The sequence below is a fragment of the Haemaphysalis longicornis genome, unplaced genomic scaffold (genome assembly GCF_048455015.1).
Source record: "Haemaphysalis longicornis isolate Haplotype H1 unplaced genomic scaffold, Haemaphysalis longicornis Haplotype H1 scaffold_1, whole genome shotgun sequence".
Lineage (NCBI taxonomy): Eukaryota > Metazoa > Arthropoda > Arachnida > Ixodida > Ixodidae > Haemaphysalis > Haemaphysalis longicornis.
In genome coordinates, this window is record NW_027526203.1 from 207,372,671 (window position 1) to 207,398,849 (window position 26,179).

The 26,179-nt window shown below is 45.2% G+C and overlaps 1 protein-coding gene across 1 annotated transcript in view; it reads right to left on the reverse strand.

The window, feature by feature from the left end:
- LOC144156877 (presequence protease, mitochondrial-like) overlaps positions 1–26,179 on the reverse strand; it is a 229,479-nt gene that overhangs the window by 26,412 nt on the left and 176,888 nt on the right. The window contains exons 23-26 of the mRNA XM_077688398.1: positions 25,245–25,298; positions 20,203–20,274; positions 12,871–12,985; positions 4,863–4,996 (exon numbers count right to left, since the gene is read on the reverse strand). Coding sequence (XP_077544524.1) covers positions 4,863–4,996; positions 12,871–12,985; positions 20,203–20,274; positions 25,245–25,298 — 375 coding nt within the window. The remainder of the gene's footprint in view (positions 1–4,862; positions 4,997–12,870; positions 12,986–20,202; positions 20,275–25,244; positions 25,299–26,179) is intronic.

Consider the following 26,179-nt stretch of genomic DNA (forward strand, 5'->3'; position numbering starts at 1 on the left):
TCCTTTCCTGCACAAACGTCTTCGTTTGTGCCTTCAGTGATATCTTAGGGAGCGGTTCGAGGCGGTCACTGGAGCTACGCGCACCTCTTCGCGGCTGGTGACGCCGCCATGTTGCCGCCGCCGATCGCGTAAATAATGCGCAGCATGCGGGTGGTATTCGCGGCAGCGTCAGCGCGAGGCACTTTCGCGAGCAGAAAACACCCCATGCGGTTCACACTTTAGACCATAACCATGGGAACGAGGGTGCAAAGCTGTCCCTAACTCGTAGCACCCCCGATTTCTCGTTTCTCTTGCCGTTACAAGCGGTAGATGGTTCGACTTCGATTCTAAGTCGACCCCCCAACATTGGATTGTAAAATTTGAAAAAAAGGGTCGACCTACAATCGTGTAAATACGGTCAATGAACTCCGCTTAAATAAATTTCCGCTTCAACGAAATATTTCGAATTCTCCACCAGTTAGCCACAGAAGTCAATGCAACAGAGTCCTCGCCACAACGAACTATTTGTCTGGCTTGCTTTCGCTTCAACTAAATTTTCGCTCATTGGGGCTGGGTTTGAACATTTGTTTTACTATAAAATAAGCATAACGCCAGCTATCTGTGACTTTTTAGATGCGGCACATCTCTTGCTCTGAGGCATGTCCCTCCTGCGTCGTCGGCATCCGTCCGCACGCCACCTGCGTATGCGCGACTCTCCTCCGTTCGTCTCTCCCACAGCTGTGCGCAACACTCTCACTCCGCATTAGCATAACGACAGCTGGCGCGCGCTTCGCTGCGTTAACAGCTGCTCCGGTGCGCATGTGCGACTCTCTCCCGCGGTCTCCTCTCCTTCAAGCGCTGTGAATATAAAGCGGGTATCGCTCCGCGGCGGTTCAGTCAGCGCTCGCTCTCGTTCTTCTCGAACATCGACGATGGAACCAAGATTCGACCACTGCTGCGGCAACCGCTCACTGTGCACTTTACTGACCATAAAGTCATCATTCTTAAATGTAATAAAGAGCTTGGTGGTGGTCGCTAAAACACTTGTACTCTCTCATTTCGCATATGCATGCGCCGCATCACACCATGGTTCCCTCGCGGGGAGATGGGGCAATTTTATACATTCAGGATGCTTACATTCACCGAAAACAGGCGCCACGCACCCACACCACCACCCAAAACAAAAACAAACTCTTAGGTGGACGCCACTGTTTGCTGGTGATAACGATGTGGCTGGCCATCATTACATGAGGCGCAGGCCTGGTTCGCCAAGCCGGAGCTACAGCCGATCCATATCCAGTTGGAATCACGCGAATGTGCGCCGCCGTCATCTATGCACTGTGAGCAGTTGTCCTTGCAGTTTTCCTTCTACAACTCTTCAAAGTCAAAAGCAAAAATAATGTTGCCCTGTTTAGTCTTGAACCCAGGTCATCCCATCTTGATCGCAAGCGCGTGGTCGCATTACATGCAAGCGGCACCGCGCGGCTTGCCTGCCAAGGTCAGTTGCCGCTGTGCCCAGTCAGAGGATAAGATAACGGCACCGCTCCTGCCACAAGCGAGAGGGGGGCTTCCCATGGCCTAGCAGCTACCTGCAAGTAATCAGCTCGGTGGAAACGCCTTGTTTGTACAGCAATACGTTTTGCGCCTGCATTTCTTTACCCCCCTTCTCCCGTAACACGCTCTCTGCGTGCAGGCAAAAAGAGATAACTTTTGGTATTTTTGTTATCTGAATAAACACGATGTTATTGTGTGTCACTCCTTTTTATAAACAGTGTATTATGCTGCCAATGATGTGGAAATATATGGGGCTATTTTTCTTGCCCTTCCGTGGTGTGTTGGGGCAGATTTCGCCTCAACAAATTTTCCCTTCAACAAAATTTGTCACACTTCCCGTCAATTTTGTTGTAGTGTGATTCAACTACTTCTTCAACCTACACTTGCGTTTCCATCGTCTCCACATGAACATTAGCCAAGTGCAAGTAACGGTCTTGTTGCTACGCTTAACTATACTGTATGGAGGCTTACATTTTGTTTTCACTATGCTGACTTTCATATATAAACATCTGGTCAGTTGCCACTAACATTGTTAAATTTTAAATCCTATCACCTGACTGCCAGGACATCACTCTTATGCATACTGAAAATGTATGACTCCACTTGCTACTACGTGAGCTGAGCCTCTGCGCCATGCCTATTCTTAAAAATAAAATAAAATATGCCACTACGGCATACAGTAATACATACCCTATTAACTTTGGCCTCTAATAACACAAAATTTTGTTCAACTCAAAATTTCCATCCAATCCCAAACTAAGCTCCCATATACACACACCATGTACGTATTCGTACCCAATGATGCTAGTCAAGATCATTGTTTTACTTATGTCCCATATAGAAAAACAAAAAGCAACATTCAAAATTAAGAAAGGTGAACACTTGATAAGAAAAAGCTTTCTTGTCTAGATAATGTTGACCTTGAGCCCCACCACAGTATCAGGATGCCAAAAGACAAGCTTGAGGGTGGAGTTGGCCCAGTGGCAAGGAGATAAGAAGCGCTCCCCACAAGGCCCTTCCTCTTACCCTTTAGCCACATGTCGCCAGTGCACTGTGGGAAAGCCTGTCGCAGCTAGTGGAGGAAGCCAGCGCATGTTTGCAGCGTTCGTTCACAGGCACTCAAAGTTCCATAACCTCCAGTACCCAGTAAGTTCTAACACCTTGAAAAGAACATATTTCCCATTGGCTTTTAGTCGGGAATCTCTTGTTTTCAACAAGGTATAATTTCATTTACCCGACTTCATCAGGACAGCGGTCAATCTGCGTTTTTAAGCTCCAAAAATATTCAAAGTTTTCGAATATCGCACCATTTGCTTCGATATTAGAAAGTTTAGAATATTCGCACACCGCTACTAAACAGTTGATTGATTGTGGGGTTTAACATGCCGACGCAACGCAGGCGATGAGGCGCGCCGTAGTGGAGGGCTCCGGATTAATTTTGACCACCTGAGGATCTTTAACGTGCACCGAAATTTCATACACACGGGCGTTTTTGCTTTTCGCCTCCATCAGAAAAGCGGCCGCCGCGGCCGAGAATCGAACCCCTGACCTCGTGCTTAGCAGCGCAACGCCTTAGCCACTGAGCCACCGCGGCGGGTCCCCTACTAAACAGTGACCCATAGCTCTCATGTGTCTTGAATAAAGGGTGGACCTGTCACTGCAGTTAGCAGAAGTAGCAAGGCCTGAGAAATAATGAACAGTGCTTTAAAGATGATCACAGGACTCCAGCATGAACTTTTTTTTACACACACACCCTGGACTAAGTCTGTTTTCGGTTTTTCAGCCTAACACGCTATCGCCTTTTCGCAGGTATAACCAGCCACTGTAATCACTCCCCCTCAACCCCCCAAAAATCCCTGCACACTGCTCGCACTACTGAATATGCAATGCAACCTTTAAATTTTCATTACAAAAAAGGAGAACCTGGCATTTCGGTATGTTGCAATTATACAGATAGCTAACGGGCCAGTGGTTGTCCCACATATACTGATCTGATTAAACTGCAGAGAGTTGCTAGATTCTCAGAAGCTCAGTGTTTGCTTGTGCGAGGGTGGCATGTGTTATTTCACCCTCTTGCGACATTTGCGGTGAAAAATTTTAAAATCACTCGCACCCCAACTTTATTCTTAAGATCTGTTAATCATTGGTTCAGGTTGTACACGCAGAAAATACAGTCAAGATCAAATAAGAAATGTACACTCCAGCAGCCTGCTTAAGTCTGATACCCCTGTCAAATGTGCCGATTTAAGTGCACTTACGCCGAGTGCACTCGGGTTTCCTGTTGCACTTTGGCTGCGGCTGAATGGCACAATAAAGTGCCCTTGGCAGTGATGTCAGTGATGACAGCTGGTATGAATATTTCAAAAAATTACTTGAAATTCCCCCCTTTATCTTGTTAGAAACAATGTACACACGTCACTGTATTTGCATTGTTCAACATCACAATCGCTGCCTCTCACAAGCCCACAAAAGAAGACTTTCGCGCGGGACGGTGACTGAACACCGGCGGCCTTGTCTTCGCAGTTATTTGCTGCATAACGAATCGCAGCAGCATTACCATTGGGAGAAAATAATACGACAGTGTGGATTAGGTAGAACAGAAAAGGTTGAAACGGGAACACAACCACAAAGCCACAACAAACCACCCACGCGAATGCCGCAGAAAATGGCCGCCATGGAGCAACATTGATTGATTGTGGGGTTTAACGCGCCGACGCAACGCAGGCGATGAGGCGCGCCGTAGTGGAGGGCTCCGGATTAATTTTGACCACCCGGGGATCTTTAACGTGCGCCGAAATCTCGTACACACGGGCGTTTTTGCTTTTCGCCTCCATCAGAAAAGCGGCCACCGCGGCCGGGAATCGAACCCGTGACCTTGTGCTCAGCAGCGCAACGCCTTAGCCACTGAGCCACCGCGGCGGGTCCATGGAGCAACAACCCACCAGGCGGTGCTGGTGCATTGCGGGGTGAGAGCATTTTTTTTCGTCGCTGCTTCACTATTTGTGAAAATAAATCAACAATATATCAATAATTAACTTTTAAAATTACTTTCATTAAACTTTAAAGCTTTTCATGCAGCTTCAACCTTTTGCTGAAAAGCTCCTGCTGGTGAAGAAGTCCAAAGACTGCATGCCTAGCAGTGAAGCCTACACTTTTCACACCACAAGGGTTGGACAGAAGAAATAAACGGACACGCTGAAATGAATTTAACCCACGATAAGGAGTTTACAGACCACCTTCATGAGTATTTGCAGCATGCCCCTTGTGAATCACAGGTCCAGCTCAGCCTCTTGCCTCCCCCACCACACAAGATGCAAATGCAGACGCACCTCTTGATGGCCGCAATGACGTCGTCCTTTGAACTGCGGAGAATCCTCTGCCGGTGCTCTTGCCTCATCTCGTCCGTGACTCCGTGCAGGAATGTGGACGCGCCCCGATCGCCCGGTGTGATGGGCCGATCAACCTGTAGGTGCGGACATGAAAGACGATGCTGCCTCAGAATGACACAGTGCGAGTTATGGTGACTAAATCTCCAGACAGTCACAATTTAAGAATGCAGCAGAGATCTTTTTCTTCCTCCTATTGAGACGGAAGCACCTCTCTTTCTCTCACTCTCACCCACACGCACACAAACAGACAGACAGAAAAGTACCTCTGTAATCTATGCTCTTGTTGCAGCAGAGATCTCTTTTCTTCCTAGTATAGATACGGAAGCCTCTCCACCCCTCTCTCTCTCTCTCTCTCTCTCTCTCTCTCTCTCTCTCTCTCTCTCTCTCTCTCTCTCTCTCTCTCTCTCTCTCTCTCTCTCTCTCACCCACCCACTTACCCCCCCCCCCTACACCCACACACACACAGAAAAGCGTCTGTAATCTGGGCTCTTTCGTTACACTGATTGTATTCAAATCAACCACCGGTAATTGATGATTTATGTCCCTATGAGGCCATTCTACGGCAAGTAAAGCCATCTAGTGGTAAGACCAGAAAATGCAGTTTAAGGATTAGTTTCACCTTTATGTATGCTCTAAAATTAAAAATTTTCATGCACATTTATAGGTACTGACATCTGAAAATAGTTGCGAAAATTGAGATGACTGCCACTCACTGCAGTTTCAAAAAAAAAAAAAAAAAAAAACCATACCAGTTGTGATTACTGTATACCGGCACTTTATTTTGTAGTCAAGGTAAGGTACTAACAGTGAGTCAGATGACGACATTCAACCACTGGGTTTAAGTACCGACAGCGACAACTTGTCAAATCTGTTAAAAAAAAATGACAGCTTCTGGTTGGTAAACTTACTTTCTGACTCTAAGTGGTTTTGTAGCCACCCCGTGCCTCTGCACTCCTGTACATACTTCCTACATACTGCCCTACATACTTCCAACCATTTCCAAGAAAAGCATGACTTTCAGATTTGTTTCTGCAGCGAAAACTTCATATCGGGCTCTACTATGTAGTAGTTACCCGACTGTCAGGCTAGGTGCTTTCTGAGATAAATTGCCGCATTTACTCGCACAATAGGTGCCCCTTTTTTCAGGGAATCCGGCTCAGAAGTTCGAGGTTCGAGGTGCACCTATGATGCGGGGTAAAATTTCCAAAAAATTTTTGACATGTACCTAATCTCACACTTTATAAACTTGAACATATGTCAAAATTGTTCAAAGATGATATAACATATACTAATAACATATGTTGATGATGATGATGTTTTGATTTTACTGGCGCAAGGCCGACATAGGCAAAGAGCGCCAAACACAAAGTGATTTGATGAGGAGAGAACATGAAATAAAATCAGTTAAAAACTATGAGCACAGCTGGTGTAAAGGGCCAGGGTGAAGAACAAGAGTGGTTAAAAAATAAATAAGGTGGCTGGTATATAGGACCAGGGGTAAAACTATGGGTGGTATGAGATGAGTTGTAAAAAGTGAACTTCTGACAGGAACTTAAAGGTGCGCTGAACAGAAAACATGGCATCGTCTCCTAAGAAGTATGACGGGTGTGGTGGAATATGTCGTGTGTGTAGTTGTGGGAAGTGTTTGCGTCGTGTAATGTCGAGTGCCTTACATTGTATGAGGATGTGGATCACGGTTAGGGCCTCTCCGCACCTGCTGCACAGAGGTCTTGGAGATCCAGTGAGAAGGTGTTAGTGCGTTGCATGTGTGTGCCCTATCCGTAATCTAGCCAAGGCGACTTCAGTGTATCTATTGCGGGTGCCGGTGGTGTATGGTCCCAAGTAAGGTTTCATTACGTGTAACTTGTCTGTTTGTTCACTCCAGTGTGTTTGCCATGTTTCGCGAAGTTGTTGTCTGATGTGTGGTTTCACGTCTGTGTAGGGTAATGAGGTTATGTCTACTGTATTCGAGAGTGTAGCAGCAGTAGCCATTCGATCCGCTGCTTCGTTCCCGGCTATACCACAGTGGCCAGGGACCCAGCAGAGGACCAGTTCAAATTTGTGGACATACACAGACATAATACCCTTGACTATCAGATTGACAACATGGTTTTTGGAAGACTTTGTTGACGACAATGCTTGCACAACACTGAGGGAATCTGTATATATAATGGATTGTGGGATGTGGCTTTGAAGTATATGATTAACAACAAGAAGTACACCATACGCCTCTGCCGTAAAGATACTAGTACAGTTAAACCTCGATGTAACGAACTTCAATGTAACGAAACCCTCGATGTAATGAACCACGGAATTTTTTGTAACTTCAAGTGTATGCACACCATGTATTTTCACCCTCTGTGTAACGAAGTCCCGTTTGCCGGAATTTCAATGTAACGAAGTTTCATGGAGAACTAGGCACGAAATTTAAGTTGCAGAAGTAGATTTTGGGAGACGCAAGCGCCGAAATGGGGTCCCAATAAAACGCGAACGGTGAAACGGGTCGCCCAATGCCGCGGATGCAGCCAGCCACGGAGTCTGAGTAAGCCCCTTGCCTACAAACTGCGTGGCGTGCGTACACGGCTGGCGCACTGTTTCTGTCGAAGCTTAATCGTCTACAACTTAATCGGCATCAGCGTGAACCGCACGCACCGTTTTCTCCCTGAAAAAATGCAAAACGTGCCCCGCCAGCCACAGGCGCGCTGACGCAGCTGCGGAGACCACCCGCGCGATGCGGGTAGCTCCAGCGACCTTTTCGTACTGCTCATTGAAACGCAACTCGAGGGGCAAGCGAGAGGGGCATGCGAGACCGCTCCAGCGACCGCTTCTAACCGCTCGCTGAAATGCAACTCGAGGGGCAAATGAGAGAGGCATGCGAAAAAAAAAAAAAAAAAAAAAAAAAATCCCGCGCCTTCCCGCGAGGGGAACACGAGTAAATGCAGAGCATTGGGGCTTCAGTACTGATTGAAGGCAGTGTTGCTTCCATCGCTTCTTCCGTGATGCTGGAGTAGCAGACACGAGTAAACGTGGGCACGAGCGTCAACCAAGGAAGGAAGGAGCAACGCAGTGACTGAAACACGAGCGACCGCTAGCCGCTATATTTGCAGCGCGCGCAGTAGAGGGAGAGCAGTACGGGGGGGGGGGGAGAGCGTGTGCATGCGCAAGCAGCGCGCGCCCTTTCACGCCCCACCGCGTTGCTATCACGCACCTGTTACGCCGAGACCGCGACGGAGCGAACGGGCTGACTACGACGCATGCGCGCGCCAGCTGCTGTTGAAAGAGAGGAGGGAAGGAGAGGCGCACCTGCTGCAGACGCGGAACTGTTGACACCGTCCGACGCAGGAACAGGCGAGGCTAAGAAATGATCTGCATTTAAAAAGCGGATAACGTGGGCGAACTTTTCATTGTAAAACGTGACACGCGCCGCTTACGAAAGCGCCCATCAAATATCCTCCGCGGTGGTAAGCCTAATCGCCTCTGGCGTTGCCGCCGCCGCCGCATACCGCCGCTTTGCACTTCGTTCGAGTTCGCTCATGCTTGTTGGGTTTCATCGTCCCAGCAAGCATTTGTGAATCTTTATAAACCTTGCACGCGCATTTTTTTTTTTTTTTTTTCCACACCGGCGTCCGCGATTGCGTGCCGGCGGCGGGAAGTGACTCGCGCTGCACGCGGCAGTGGGAGGAGCCTGACCAGTTTTGCCATGGTTTCGCCAATGGGGAGGCGCGCACCCTATGGCGGGAGCTTCGAAGCGCCCGGGGATGCCGGCTGGCTAGACGACAAGGCTTACTGCCGCGGAGGATATTTGATGGGCTCTCTCGTAAGCGGCGCGTATGACGTTTTACAGTGAAAATTTCGCCCGCGTTATCCGCTTTTTTTCTCACATGCCCCTCTCGTTTGCCCCTCGAGTTGAGTTTCAGCGAGCGGTTAGAATCGGTCGCTGGAGCTACCCGCATCGTGCGGGTGGTCTCCGTGGCTGCGTCAGCGCACCTGTGGCTTGCGGGGCGCGTGTTTGCGGGAAGAAAACGCTCCATGTGGATCACGCTGATGCCCGCGTAGACGATTAAGCACCGATAGAAACAGAAACAGTGCACCGGCCGTGTATGCGCACCACGTTTTCTTTTTCAGGAAACGCTTCACGGGATAAACTATTCATTATAACCGCGAATTTCAATGTAGCGAAATTTCAATGTAACGAAGTAAATTACGAATTTTACCTACTTCGTTACATCGAGGTTTAACTAAATAGCTATTCAGCGTTTTTGTGACATTAAGGCCGGGTCCATGCGCAGCGCAGGACACAGAGCTGGCAGTTCTAGAGGCGTCCGTATAAAATTCAGAACATTGATACTACTGCTGCAAATACAAGAAGTGCTGCAGAATTGCACATGATGGAGCTCGGTTTTTATCTACATGTGTGAAAGATGTGTCGCATGATACAGGGCGGAGATGCCATGGTGCTATAAAATCCGTTAGAGAACTTTGGATTGTATCTAAAAAGGAGACAGCAAGCTCTGACGCTACCTCTCTAACTTTGTAAGAGAAGGGCGCAGAGAACGATGGTCGATTTAAAAGGAGTTCAGTCATCGATGTATCATGAAAAACTGATTTAAAAGGATGGCGAGGCATGGATGAAAGTTTAAAAGCATAAAGGAGATCTGTGTATGCTCGCTGACGTTGTAGGTTCCATTTGTTGCACTCTACATACAGGCTTTCAACTGGACTAGTCCGGAAGACACCACACGCCAAACGGAGCTTTAGATGAAGCACAGGGTCCAGCATCCACCATTCTGAGGGATGTTTTAGTGGCTGACCCATAGACAACGCTACCATAGTCCAATCGTGAACCTATCAAGCTGGTAAAAACACGTAAAAGAAGTTGTTTGTCAGCACCAAAAGAGATGTGTGAAAGAACCTTTAGGATATTCATTGTTTTTAAGCATGTATGTTTTAGTTGTTTTATGTGTAGGATGAATGTGAGCTTTTCGTCAAAGATTATACCTAAAAACTTGTGTTCCTTTTTGACAGGAATCGAGACACCATTGAGTTGAATGTCAGGATCCGGCCGGATGCCACGCCTCTTGGAAAACAAAACACAAGTGCACTTCCCTGGATTAAATTTAAAACCGTTGCTATCTGCCCAGCCAGCTAGCTTATTAACACCAAGCTGGACTTGGCGCTCGCAGACAGCCAGGTTACAAGACTTAAAGGGTAATTGTACGTCGTCTACATAAATTGAGCAGGAAATCGACGGTGGCAATGCCTTCCTAAGGGAATTCATTTTCACAATAAAAAGGGTGCAACTTAAAACTCCACCTTGTGGCACTCCATTTTCCTGCACATGAACCCTAGAGAGTGCAGTTCCAACTCGCATGCGAAACGTTCTTTCGGACATGTAACTGGCAAGCGTGTTCATCATGTTATCCGATATGCCAAAGGACTTCAAATCGATGAGGATACCATACCTCCAAGCGGTATCGTACGCCTTTTCTAGATCAAAGAATACTGTCATACAGTACTGCTTATGGAGGAAAGCATCTTTTATATAAGCCTCTAATGCATCGAGTTGATCTTTGGTAGATCGCCCCGCCCTGAAGCCTGCCTGGCAGCTCTCGAAAGACCATTGTACTCTAAGAAGTACACGAGTCTCCTGTTTATCGTCTTCTCAAAGAGCTTACACAGGCAGCTTGTCAGGGCAATGGGACGATAACTGGCAGGAGAGAAAGGGTCCTTCCCTTCCTTTAGGAAAGCCACTACTATGGCCTCCCTCCAAGAGTGTGGAATCTGCCCCGAAAGCCATATTCTGTTGTATAAGTGTAGGAGTGTTTCAAGGGTGTCTGAGTGTAAGTGTTGTATCATTGTGCATGTAATCTTATCTGCACCTGGAGCTGAAGGTTTACATGTGGTCAAAGCAGCCTTCAGCTCATGAATTGAAAATGGAGAATTGTAGGAAGTTTGCGACTTCTTGGTATCACACAGGGACTTCTTTTCTGCCGATGTTTTGTGTTTCATGAAAGTTGTATCACACAGGGACTTCTTTTCTGCCGATGTTTTGTGTTTCATGAAAGTTTTTGTGTAGTGTGCTGAACTGGAAACGTGTTCGAAGTGTTGTGCAAGTGTGTTAGCCTGGTCTTCAAGTGTGTCCCCTGTTGTGCTAACCAGGGGCAGGCTGTGTGTCTGTTGTCCTTTGAGCTTGCGTATACGTGTCCAGAATTTGTGTGTGTCCGTGTATGAATTAATGAATGTCAAGAAGGTGTGCCAACTCTCTTGTTTTGCCTCACGGCGCACACGTTTTCCGAACGCCTTGGCCCGTTTGAACAAAATAATGTTACCAGACGTGGGGTATCGACGAAGGACACCCCACGCCTTGTTCTGGGCCTCTCACGCCCACCTACAGCCCTCATTCCACCACGGCCTCCTCTGGTTGCACGGGGCACCAGAGGCGTGGGGAATGGACTTTTCGGCGGCGCCGAGGATGTGCGCCGTGAGGAGTTGGGTAGCTTCTTCAACGTGTAGGTGTCCTATGGATGTGTGGTGTAGTTTCGATGTCTCTGTAAATGTGTTCCAGTTAGCTCGTGCTTCATTGAACCTATTATGGGAAGATGAACTGCTTGGGCCTTTACCTATATGTTAGTGAAGTGGGGAAGTGGTCACTGCCATATGGGTCCGTGCCCACACCCCACTCAAGACATGGAAAGAGAATTGCCGAACCAATAGCCAAGTCAAGATTTGAGTATGTATTGTGTCCTATGTTATGGTATGTAGGCTGTTTCTTGTTGAAAAGGCATGCTCCAGAGGATGTTAAAAACTTCTCTATCAGGCGACCTCGGGCATCCGTGCGAGAAGAGCCCCAAAGAGAATTGTGTGCATTGAAGTCACCTGTTAGGATGTATGGTTTAGGCAGCTGGTCAACCAGTGCCTCAAAGTCAGAGCTCAGAAGTGCAAGATCAGGAGAGATGTAGATGGAGCATACCGTTATCAACCTATTAAATATTATTGTGCGGACGGCTACAGCCTCAAGGACGGTGTTCAAGGTGACAGGGTGGCATGCTAAGGATTTGCGGGTGATTATGGCCACACCGCCAAAAGAGTGTGTACAGCCAACCCTGTCCTTTCTGTATACCAGGTAACTATTCAAGAAATTTGTGTGCTTGGAATTCAGATGTGTTTCCTGGACACACAGTAAACTTGGCTGATTGGCATGCAGAATCTCATGCACGTCGTCAAGATTATTCAGAAGGCCTCTGCAGTTCCACTGAACTATGTTTTCTCTTCCCATTATGATATGTTAGAGCTACTGGAGTGTGACTATTTACGTAAGGTCTTTCGGGGCTTGCACTCTTGGGAGGGGCTTTTTTGCCATCTCTGGAGGTTTAGATGGAGGGACCCGCTCCTTCCTCTGCAAAGCAGACAGGAAAGGTCCCACATCCATCTTATCATCAGATTTGGAAGGGGTACCCGGCGTACCGGACCCCCCAGACTTGGCACCCTTTCTGGTGCCCTTCGTTTGAGCCACGACCGCCGAGGGCGTCAAGAGCGCCCCGGGTGGCACAGGCGGTGCGGCGGGGGTGGGAACTACTGCGGTTTCCTCCGTCTCCACCTCCTCCGGGTCCTCGAGTGTGCTTTGGGCCGGTGGAGCCCGTCCGCCAGAGCTTGAACTGGGCTTCGACGGCCACCGTTTGAGGTTTCTACCTTTCACCTTAAAAACACATCACCACGGTAGGTCACAGCTTATGTTGGGGGGCTCGGGGTCCGCGGTATCGCCAGTACCGTCACCAAGATTACTCAAGGTGCCCCGTGCGGGGTAATAACATATGTTGATAACAAAGATGATATAACATAAAATATGATGATATAACAAAGATGATATAAATGCAACCGAACATGACGTATGCACATTTGCATAGCTTCTATCTACGATACACCAAAGCTGTGTTTTCCACCTACCTACCTTCGCAAAACACGCCAGCTTGGCTTCCTCGAGATCCCCATCAGTAAACTCGCCCCTTGTAAGCCAGGACAGAGAATCGGCAAATGCATCCAGCGTTTTCTCCATGTTTGGGTCCCTCAAGTAACAGAGGAGAAAAAAGAAAGAAGTGCATGTTACTGCTTTAACTCAGAATGGCCAATGGAACTGCTCCCCATGCAAATCCACAATTTTTTTTTATGTCTCAGAAAGGACCCTGCAAGGTAACTAATTCATGCGTGTTTTTTTTTCCCCTACACCTTATGCCCACAGGTGATTTGTGACTGGTGACAGTCACAGCAGTTTTGTTTAGTTTCAATCAATCAATCAATCAATAGATTAATATCTGAAAATGATGCATGGGGGTTATATACAGAAGGAGGTCCCAAGGTCGGAGACTGTAGCGGGACCTCCTGTACAGAATAACTTAAAATACACTGAATAATAGCAGCGAATGATGGAAAAGAAGGACGTGTACACGAATGATGTAAAGCAGAGTCAATAGGTTAAATTACATGGTAGCAATAACTATGCAGAATCAACTTAAAAAAATACTGAAAAACAAAGCATCAGAAACAATCAGAAACAATCAGAAACAATCATCAGAAACATCAGGGACATCAGGTAGCACTTTTGAATTCTTTTTTGAATTTGTGTAATGTGTTAAAGGCTTTATGGCGGGTGGCATAGAATTCCATAGAGATACAGCTGAACCTCGTTATAAGAGACACTGATGTAAGAGACAAATGGGTATAAGAGACACTATTGACCCACATGGTTGGCTGCCCTATCTTTCCCATTAAATCGACCTCTTTTATAACAGACATCGGATGTAGAAGATTGGTTATAAGGGACAAGTCATCCTTGAACTTTAATCAATAATCTCGCTTGTAACAGACATTTTAACTTCAGACGCAGTGCCACCAGTCACTAATTGCAGTTGCTTCCATCCTGGAAGCACAGGTGGACGACAGACGCCTGCAGTCGCTATTTATTATAACTTCAGCAAACACACAGTGGTTCAGTCAGCTATGAAATGACGATGAGAAGCCCTGCCAATGGAAATGCAACTGACAGAAGTGGTTGAAGCTTACTGCCATCCATTGGATGGAGCGCGATCGCACATGAGGGTTCTCCCACTCGCATAGCTCCCAATCAAGAAGCATCGCAGATGTTGAGTCCTGCAAGCATAACGAATAGCCTAAGCACACAGCAGAAGCTGTGCGCTCTGCCTATTCATCAGGCTTGTGAACTCAACATGTACGACTCATCTTCCACAAACGAGGAAAGAAAAAAAAGCTTGCAGAATCGGTTGTAAAATACAGTGTAAATACAGTCATGAAGCAAACAAGATTCAGAACTGTTTCATAAATTCTGGGGGCCGAACATAAATTAGAATGAATCTTTTGAAACACGCTGTAGTGTTCTTTTGAGCTTATTTTAGTCACATGGTGACCACATTGAACTAGAGTCTGATTAGTAAGTGAAAACATGGTTCCCTGCTTATAAGAGACATCTCATATAAGAGACAGAAACTGCTACCCGGTACATGTCTCTTATAAAGGGGTTCAACTGTATTGCCGAAAAGTGCATGTCTGTTCGCCGTAGTTAGTTTTTACTTTCGGTAAAATGAAATTGTGCTTAAAAGCAAACCTAGTGGTGTTAGTATTAACAAGACTAGCGGCCAAAAAAGAGAAACACGGAAACTCATTGCGAAGCACTTTAAACAAAAAAATACCTAGGGTATAACTCACCAGTTTCGAAACAGACAAAATATTATTTGTATAAAGCAATGAATGAGCATTCGCACTACACGTACTTGATGAGATAATTGGAATAGCTTGATTTTGTATTATTTGTTATGGGTTAAGGTGAGTGTCGTATGTATTGCCCTAGCATGAGATGCAGTATGTAATATGTGGATGAATAAATGAGAAGTATAGTGATATTGGCGTTAATTGACTAAAGAAAAATCTTGCTTTAATAAGGATGCGCATGCCCTAGCCATTTTTCTCTTTACGTTAGAAATATGATGATGATGCTTCAAGTTGGAGTCTAGTAGGGCACCTAAAAATGAAGAATATTTACTAGCAAAAATTAGTTGGTTGTCAATGGTAACAGATGGTGTGGATGCTATGGCCCTCTGCTGGGACTGGAAGACAACGAACTTTGTTTTAGAAGCACTAATTTTCACCTTATTAAGATTACACCACTGTAACACGTTACAAAAACCTACATTTAGTTTAGACGTTAGTGACGAAACAGAACTGTCATAGTTGTAGAGAGTGGTATATTGCATATAATAAACATTTTGAAGAGGAAAGGCAATTCAGTAAATCATTAATGTATAACAAAAAAAGTAGTGGCCCCAATATGCAACCTTGGGGTAGGCCAGTTAGTTGTTCTAGCTTGCGAGTAGACGTCAGCAACGGAAACAACCAAAATTCTATCTCGTAAGTCATTTTTAAGGAGCAGTAATGGTGGTCCACAAATTCCGAGCAATTCGAGTTTAGTAAAAAGGATAGAGTGATTGATAGTATCAAATGCTTTAGACAGATCGATAAAAACTGAACTAGCATAGCAGCCTTCATCAATAAATGATTTTAGCTTGTCGGTAAGAAAAACAAGAGCTAGATCAGTGGAATAACCAGGACGGAAACCAAATTGGCATGAAGAAAGGATATTAAATTTATTTAAATAGTTTGTTAGACAAGTTGCAATTAGTTTTTCAATTATTTTACTGAAAAATGGTAATACGCATATGGGCCTGTAGTTAGGAAGCAATGATTGATCACTGTTCTTAAAGACTGGAATAATTTTTCCTCACTTAAGTTCCTCCGGAAACCCACCATTTTTAAACATTAGATTAATTATATGAGAAAGTGCCTCTGAAATGAGATGAGCGACCATTTGTATTTGGCTGGGGTGAATATTGTCAAGCCCGGAGTTGGTTAGTTTTTGGTTGTGTATGGTATTAAAGATTTCGTGGGGTGCTGTAGGGGAAAGGAAGAACGAATGCGGTAGCCGTGTGTAGTTAGGCTCGTAACTGAAAATGTCACTTTGATCATGACTGAAAAAGAAATGGACCTCTCCCTGTATGTAAACACCGTGACGTCACGAAGCGCACATGCGCGACGGGTGGCACCTGCTGGCGGCCGCGAAGTGCGGTGGCGGTTGGCAGAACGTGTCTGCGCCGACGGCCTGGCCTGGTCGCGCAGCGCCCGAAAGGAACGATGTGCCGTTGGTTCGGGCCGTCACTAGCCGCCTACATTGCAGGTGGGGGTCTAGCTATCCTAGCTGTGGCCGTCGCACCTCCATGTAGCTTTCCGCATTTACAACCTCCGCAACACTTTCGTTTACCGTAAGGTCAACTGAAGGGCGACGCTTTCGGATAATCAGTGCGCGACAGAACAGCCTAAACGAGTCATTCTGAAGGTTGGTGCTGTTGTGACGCATTCCAAGGATGTTTTTTAAGATTCTTTGTGTTCGGACACATACCAAGGAAAGCTCATTCATTGTTGCTTTCGAGGTCCGCTTAAGCTAAGCGCAGTGCCTCAGGCAGCGTATACGCTCCCTGTTCTTGGTCCTTTTGCGTCGCCCGGAGACAGTACCATACACACGATTTCATGTCGAGGGGAAAAAGCAACGGTAAAGCATGAAAGAATTAAAAAGTAAAATGAGCAGACGAAACAAAAATATGAAGAGCAAAAGCCAAAAAATTATTCCAATAAAAATATTGCGATGATGACATTCTCTACACGATTGACCGATTGTTTTGTTACCTTTTTCCCCAGTGAAATCGCGAAATGGTTCATCATCATTGTGAGAGTAACATAACAGCCACATATGGTTAGTGCGTATAGCTTGCGACAGCGCACTGAAATAATTTTCGGTAGTCATTATTTCATGATAGTTAAAGTTAGTGTCCTTGTACGCCCGCTGCATACACCAGTGTCGGGAGGCCGCAACAAAAAAATACATTCACTGAGTTTGTTCGCTTAGGGCAAACGCATTTTTTGTTTTTTTTCGAGTCACGTGAGCGGCCTATCTCGCGCCGAAGGCACGATACTACATGTGAGCACGGCAAGCATCTCTGTTTTGCCACATCCTCAAGGCAGAATATAATTGATCAAGGTAAAAATTTATTGCACTTACAAGCAATGAATTTCGTTCGTCTTGAACAGAACCCCCCATAAGACCACACTTGTCGTTGTTGATCTGGCGGCAGGCGGCTATTCACTGAGTTTGTTCTCTTAGGGCAAACGCATTTTTCGAGTTTTTTCGAGTCGCCCATCTCGCGGCGAAGGCACGATGCTACATGTGAGCACGGCAGCATCTGTTTTGTCGCATCCTCAAGGCAGAATATAATTGATCAAGTTAAAAATTTATTGCAATGTAGACGGTATGACTGCACTTTGGAGAACAGCAGAAGTTCGAGAATGGGAAATCTATGAGTAAGAGCAGACCATGTCGTGGCTTTGGTTGCCAGCCTCTTCGGCGCACTGCGTGAATCCAGAATACCCGCCGAATTTACCTCTTTGGGGACTCCAGAAAGTCCGATGCCGCTGATTCTGCTAGCAAGATTTGCGTAGCCGAGAGCACAGCAGCCCACCGGCATCAGAAAAGCCAACACGTAAACAAAAACTCCACTTTTGCGCGCGTCTAATGCGGCCTCACTGCATACGCGCCGCGCGCCGGTCCGAATGTTTTGCCAACCACCCTCCCGGCCACACCCAGCACGTGCGCTGTCCGTGACGTCACGGCCTCCGCATGACGTACCCCAGGAGAGGTCCATTGCAGAAAGCATTAGCCATATGAATGGCTTGAACGGACTCGATACCATTATGCAATATTTTGGAGACATGACCGTGACGCATGCATCTAATTAAGAAAGAATTGATAATTTCCCTTTTTTTTTCTTAAATTATGGCTAGCTTCTGTTATTTTATGCTCGTAATACTTTCTTTTGGCGGTCTTCAGTTGCGAAGAAATGTCGTTAGCTAGTTTTTTATACCGAGCAAGTAACTTAATGCTGAAAGGCTGTTTTTTTGTTTTTTTGTAAAGATTATCTTGTCTCCGCATGGCCGATAGTAGTGTATTGGTCATCCAGGGATTATGTGCAAATGGAAATTGCTTTTTACATTTTCGGGTACAGGAGTTAGAAAGCAGGCATGATGAAATTATCAGTAAAAACTGGGAATAGGCTGCGCATAACTTCAGAACAATGTACTTTTGCGATCGCTTCAACGAACTTTTCTTTGTCCAAGATACTTTTTACAAAAGCAAAAGAACGTTGGGGCTGAGTACTGTTAAATCTGATAAAAACGGGGCAGTGATCAGTACTATCAATGTCAGGACCACCAGCTGGAGGCAGAGTAAGTAGATTATACAGGGCGTGATCAATAAGAGAACTACTGCCGGTACTGGAATGACGAGTTGGAATATTAATAAGACACTCAAATCCGAAGCTGTGAATTGTATTTGTATAGTTAATACATCCGGGAGATGTGTTATCAAGTAAATTTATATTATGTCACCAAAGATAACCATATTTTCATTTTCCAGGCACACACGGTTCAGTGAATGTTGAAGAGCTAAGCAAAATTCAGGAATCGATGTTGATGGGGAACGATATATGCAGCCACAGATAAAAGATTTGCCATTGATATTTAGAAAAGAAGGATCGAATTCAATAAAGACAGATTCACAGTTGGTCAATGAGTCGTCTAAATCATACCTTCGCTTATAGGACATATTAGGAGACACAAATAAAGCTACACCACCGTGGTTACTTGTTAGCCTGTGACAATATTTGTGTGAATAGGAAGGGAAGCAGTATAGGTCCTTATCGTCATTCGATAGCCAAGATTCAGTAATTGCGATGATAGAAAAATGGTTATCAAAGGATGAAAGTAGATTATGAATTTCATCGAATTTTTCGCAGACTTCTTGCGTTGAAATGTATAATAGCCTGAGAGTCGCTAGAAAGAAACGATCTTAATTCATTAGCCAAGAATGATGGGGATGTCTGGGGCATGATAACGATCTCCATAGGTTACGTCTGGTGCAGTCACTTTAGGCTTTTCTGGACCTCATTTAGGCTAACTCAAAAACAAAAGATTTGGCCACCAAATGGGAGCCACAATGACAATGACGCACATATATACATACACACGCATCAACTGTAATTGTTTAATTCTGGACCTGAAGAGCTGTTTTTAGCCACAAAAAGATGCCATGAAAAACTTGGAAAGAACATTGGAACATCCTGTTTTACGCACAAAAGTAGTCCTGTAAACAAATGCAGTTTCTCCAGAAGCCATGCGTCGTTCCAGGTTGGGCTTTTCACTTTGCCCAGCAAAGCATGAAGCATAAATTCACATACGCACAAAGCTAAGCATCACACAGAAAAGGCTGTGATGAGTGCCGCAGACAGACATATAGCCCTAAGGGGTGGCTCTGAGCTCTTAAGGGTAGTGTTAATTAGTTACCAAGATAATCAGCGATAATTAGCCATTTTTGGTCAAACAATGGACAAAACAGCGTTGGTCATAAAACTGTAATCTTTATATTTTCCAATACTATAAACCCTGATGAGCGCAATAATCGAAGTAGTTTTTTGATGCATTGCTTGGAACTAATTTTACAGCTCATTAAACCTTGGTGGCACCAGTGGCAAGGAACCATTATGAGTGCCCATTTCAAACAACGAAGTTTAGTGAGCTGTAAAATTAGTTCCAAGCGATGCGCCAAAAAACTGTTTCGATTATTGCACTCATCAGGGTTTATAGTATTAGAAAATATAAAGATTACAGTTTTATGACCAACGCTGTTTTGTCTATTGTTTGACCAAAAATGGCTAATTATCGCTGATTATCTTGGTAACTAATTGACGAACTGAAAAAATAATGACATACCGTATTTATTCGATTATAAGGCGGTCACTAATATAAGGCGAGGGTGCAGTTTGGAGAGTAAGAAGAAACTGCCGTAAAATATACTGAGCTTCGAATATAAGGCGGGGTATGACTTTGAGAATACAAATTTTGGAAAAAAACCTCACCTTATATTCAAATAAATATGGTATTTGAAGTCAGCGGGAAAAAAGCTGCAAGACTGGCAAGTTTCACAAAGTTTACTTAAAAATTAAAAGAAGTTGTCTTAAGACCAGTGTCCCCCCTAAAAATGCAGTCGACATTTCAGAACAGAAATGCTCATGCTAGCCTAAACCCAGCCGGGAGAAAGACATCCACAACTGTAAAGAAGACATGCAACACAGCTCAAGAAACAGTGTGTGGCGGCACAATGAGCAATTACCTGTACGAGTAGAAACTGAGACATCCCCCGGGTCGAACGACGGTGCCTACACCATACGCACCACCTTTTTCCCTGAAGAGGAGATCGGGCATGATGGACTTGTAAAGAGTAGACACGCATGTGAGTAGGTAGTCTTTTGCAGAAACTTACTCAACCTTGGGAATGTACCCTAAACTTGTTGATTAACTTCCACCGACCTTGTAATGTTGGGTTTTAAATGTAAATGTTTATGCTTTCTCTCAAGGAAATAATTACATTTTGACACGCACAACTGAAACCCAAATTGTGAGATACATTATATCCCATCAGGGGTGTAGATAAAGGGGTGCAAACGGGGCGTGAAGCTGCCCTGCAGTGCAGCTTTGCGGCAATAAGCCCTATGATGCATTCACCATCAACTCCTTCCTCACCTTTCTGCAAGGGTATTCCCATCCCACTTCTAATAACATTGCAAGGACTGCTACTGAAGCAGAAGGAAATGAAAGAGCAGTTGATCTTTTATGCTGTCGCTGGCCACCAGCCCACACTGCAACAAGGCTGACATTTTGTGGTGCATAGCCCTTGTATTGTTTACACATGATTAGCCTTTATGAGAGGAGACTGTGCTTCGAGAAATGGCAGCACCGAGAACCGTTGTGATAAGAGACTGTGGTACCAATGCGCACACCATAGCAGGCCTGGCTGAAAATAAATCTACGTCTGAGCATTACTTTCCATTTACAACTCTTTGGCATCGTTTTTGTAAAGCTCTAAACATTTCTCAGTGGGGTCAACTGTGCAGGTAATATGGGAGCATATTTTTCCTTTTTCCTGAAGGTCTCACACAAGGATGCAAGTTACATGAAGGAGCACGTTACGCCCACGAAAATAAGGTGCGTTGATGATGATTTAGGGTTTTATGGCGCAAGGCCGACGAGGGCAAAGAGCGCCATGACAATGGTGGGATGCTATGAGGCGATATTATAATAGAATCTAAAAAATCCACTATATTAAAATTAAACTATGGAAGTTGGTGTATAGGGCCATAATTTAAAGTAAGAAATATTGGTTGCAAGGTGTTAAAAACCCCACAATACCACCATTGTTTTGTGGCGGAACATGAGGACAAGTGAGATCATGGGGAGTATGTTATGTACTTTAAGAAGTCAACATCGGCAAGGTAATTAAAGACTCTTCTGTAAGAGAACATGGAACTATCTGATAAAAATAATGAAGGGTGCAAGGGTATGCAATGAGTGTATATTTCATGAAAGTGACGTTTTCTCTCTATGATGCACATCTCGCATTCAATAAGTATATGAAGAACTGAGAGCTGCCCCCACACCGATGACAGTGTGGCTTGTTTGCGTCTGTTAAAAGGTATGAGTGTGTGATGTGTGTGTGGCCAATTCTCAATCTGCATAAGGCTACCTCTGTCATGTTTTTCTGTCATGTTTTTCAGCAGGGGGCTTTTCTATTTTGGGTTTAACGACACGTAGTTTATTCTCTGCTTCTCTGTCCCATTGTTGCTGCCAGTGGTCTTGCAGCTTCCTTTTTACAAAATGTTTCAGATCTTGATATGGGAGCTTGTTAATGTCTATGCTGCTTCGAAGGGCGGCAGCTTCATTGCATCCTTCTACGGTCAGCAGCTTCATTTCCAGGAATGCCGCAGTGGCCAGGGACCCAGCAGACTGTGACAACGAGTTTCAGGCCATAAGCAGAGTGGAGAGCTCTTAAAACACAATTAAAAGTAGGGTTTCTACTGACCTTCCCAGATGAAAGATTTGAGACGCACTGAGAGAGTCTGTATATAACTGACTTCTTAACTTTGTTTCAAAGAATGTGGTTCAAAGCCAGTAGAATACCGTGCACCTCTGCAGTGAATATACTTGTGTTCCTGTTCATTGTTTTGGATATATTAAGTAGGCGGCCATTTGCAGCACAGGATACGATTGTGGTAGTTTTTGAAGCATCTGTGTAAAATTCAGCTGCCTTGTATTTGTCACGGAGGAACAGAAAATGCTGAGTGATGACAAAGTTTGGTACATTTTTCTTTTGAATTTCTCTAAAGGACATGTCCCGGTGAATTGGGAAAGTGTCCCACGGAGCGACCAAATCATAAATTGAGGTAGAGTAGACATCAGTGAGAGGAATTTGGAACTCGCTGACGAGGTGTGAAACTGCCAGTGGGAAAGGTGGAGCTATGGATGGTCGGTTTTCAAAGAGATGATCAGTTGTGTTATTTTTTTTTATGGTATTCAGAGGGTGTTCCTTCAAAGAAGTCATCTTTGCGGCATACATCAGAGCAGTGTAGGCGTGCTGGTACCCTAGAGACCACTGGTTTGATTCGACATGAAGGGATGGAATAGGGCTTGTTCGATATGCCCCTGTGGCCAAGCGAAGCCCCAAGTTGTATACTGGGTCCAACATTTTGAGTGCTGTTTTGGTTGCAGACTGGTATACAATGCAGGCGTAGTCTATTCTTGACCTAACAACACTATTAAGAAGTGCTAGCAGACATTTTGTATCCGTACCCCAGGACTGATGAGATGGTACCTTAAAATGTTCATTGTTTTCAGGCATTTTACTTTTAGTAATTTAATGTGCGGTCTGAATGTGAGCTTGTGGTCGAGCAAAATACCTAGAAACCTGTGTTCCTTTTTCACTGGTATGGGCTGACCTCCTAACGTGATACAAGGAAGAGGTTGTACACCGCGTATCCTAGAAAAGACAACAACAGCACTTTTATCAGCGTTAAACTTAAAACCATTTCTTTCAGCCCATGTAACCAGCCTGTTGACACTTATGTAATTGGATTTGACGTTCACATATCGACAGATTACAGGATTTAAAGCTAACTTGGATATCGTCAACGTAGGCAGAGTATGAAACAGTTCGATGCAGAACAGTTTTAAGAGACTCATTTTAACAATGAACAGTGCACAGCTCAGCACTCCTCCCTGGGGTACGCCATTTTCTTGAACAAATGTTCTAGACAGGGCAGTCCCCACACGGACATGAAATGTGCGATCAGCAAATACAGTCAAACCTCGATATATCGAACACGGGTATATCGAATTATTGTCTATATCGAACACTTTCTATATCACGCGGAAAATTACATGCATTTTTAATTTTTTATTTCGAACTGGGACGGACATGAAATGGGTATATCGAACTCCGCCACCCCAGACTGCCCAGACCGCTCGCGCTCTGTTGACAGGCGCCAAGCTATCCCGCAGTACCCTCGAGGATAGCAGTGGCGCGATGGGCGTTTCCGACTGCTGCATATCGGTTGCACTGAAGCAGAATTGGACGGTGCAAAAGAAGAATGCGAGCTTGAAGAAACCTGGGGCCAGCTGGAGCGCTTTGTTGGTGCTGAGCCACGAAGCATGTGCATTGATGACTTTGTTGGCGGTGACGACAGCACCGGAACGACGGCGGAGCTGACGGATGTGGAGATCCTGGCGGGGGTTACTACTGAGCGCACAAACGAAGACTCTGCCGAGGTTGTACCCGCAAGCGCTGATAGTGCCCCGCTCCCGACTTCGACCAAAGCTCCAGTGGTTTTGGCCCTACCGCACCGCTACTGCAGCGCTATAGAAGGCACCAGCCTGTCGCTTGTGGAACGTTTGGACTACGTTGAGGAAGTCGTGTATAACACGCCAGGCTACCTTGCTGCAGTACTTTAAGCCAAAAGAATAAATACTTTGAAGCACCAAGTGAGTATTTACTGCACAATTCGTTAATTTATTGATTTGTACCAGTTTATGACGCATTTTTTACGTGATTTTATATATCGAATTCTGGTTATATCGAACTATTTCGCGGGCACCGCGCTGTTCGATATATCGAGGTTTCACTGTAGTCTTGAATAACATTGATTATATTGCCACTAAGGCCAAATGACTGCAAGTCCAATAGAATGCCATATCGGCACATTCTATCGTAGGCTTTCTCCATATCAAAAAATACAGAGAAGCAGTGCTGTTTATGGACAAAAGCGTCTTTAACATACGATTCAAACGCAACCAGATTATCTGTAGTTGATCTCCCAGACCTAAACCCTGCCTGATTTTTGTCTAGAACACCATGAAACTCCAGAAAGTAAAAAAGTCGCCGGTTTATCATTTTTTCCAGGAGCTTACACAAACAGCTGGTCAGGGCAATAGGCCTGTAACTAGCAGCAAAGGATGGTTCTTTCCCCTCTTTTAGAAGAGGTACAACGATTGCCTCTTTCCATGCTTTTGGAAAGCGGCCTTTCTGCCATATTTTGTTAAAGAGAGAGAGTATTGTGTAAAGTGTGTCATTGTGTAAGTGCCTGATCATCTCATAGCTGATTCTGTCAGCTCCAGGAGCTGACTTACCACATGTGGACAATGCAGTGATTAGTTCAGGCATCGTAAATGGTGCATTGTATCCTTCATTTGAGCGTTGGTTCACACAAAGGGGCTGGCGCTCAGCTGCTTTCTTGTGGTGTAAAAATGTTTGTGTGTAATGGGTGGAACTGAATACGTGTTCAAAATGTTTGCCGAGAGCGACTGCTTGGTCTTTTATTGTGTCACCCACCCTACTTACAAGGGGAGTAGGGTTGGTCTTGTAGCCCTTTAGTTTCTTTATTCTAGTCCATACTTTGCGAGAGTCTGTGTAAGAGTTGATAGACGATATAAACCTTGTCCAACTTTCGTTTTTTGCTAAGCGCCGTGTCCGATTTCCTTTGGCTTTTGCCCGTTTAAACTTGAGCAGGTTGTCTGCCGTAGGATAGCGGCGTAAGAGTGCCCATGCTTTATTCTGTTCGGAACGTGCACGCTTGCACTCCTCATTCCACCATGGTCTAGGTTGAAAATAAGGTGCGTTACTGAAGGGAGATTGAGGGGTGCAACAGTTATGCTGTGATCCCTCGGCTTGAAACTTACATTTCCCTGTACAAATTATGTACTTACAGATATGCTCGACGCCAAACACAAAGGACAAGAGCTTGCATCTAAGTTACACCGCACACATCTTCAGTAATGCAACAATTTCAGCATATGCGGTACCACACAACAGTAGTCAGCACTGACCTCACTTCCCGCAGCAGGTACTTGAATGACAGCAGCTGACACGCAATCTGCAGACTGTGGAAGACAAAAAAAGGCACACAAGTAGGTCGTCACTTCAGCACACTCAAGTTCATATAAGCACAGGGGAATGCAAATTAAAGCTGCTCAATAAATGCACAAAATGCCACGTTAACAATTTAAAAAAAAAATTGCCAGGCACTTCTGAACTACTCTCGCCAACCATCATGTACCAAACTGCAACCGGGCTCATGCACGCAGCGACCTTTTCCATTTCCTCCCATACACAGCCTGCCAGAGTTGGCTTCCTAGCTTTCTCTGCACGTGACCATCTTTCACAGTGTACCCCATTTATATTGAAGCCAGTAAAAATGAAATCACAGATACTCTCGATTTCCCACTCCTAGTTGTGTTAAGCTCATCAATGTGATAGGAGCCTGCCTTCAACAAAAATCTAAAAAGGCCTACACTGATACAACAAATAAATTAAGCAACTAATCAAATTTTACACAGAATGCATAAAAAGTTGAAGTGAGCTAAAAAAATAATCCCGCCCTGACTGCTATGGATGAGGGCTGTACCAATGCACTGCTAACGATGACCTTCTCTAGATATGCGGAACGTATTTACTCTATTTACTCTAATCTAGGCTGATACTTTTTTTTTAAAAAGTCGTCTACGAAAGTCGGGGGTCGGCTTAGATTCGAGGATGCGGCTTTCCTGACACCGCTAGCCACTCAACGCCACCTTGTGGCCATAGCCTTGCAGCTTGCAGGTTTGCAGGCGCCATTCTGCTTCTTTGAACATTTTGAACTCGGCTCTGCACATTTTGCGCTTGCTTGCATTCGTGCTGCATGACATCGAAAAGCGCCCGTTTTCGCCCCCACAATGGCGCCCATCAGGCGGTACCACTACACCAGGGCTTTTAAAAGGACCGT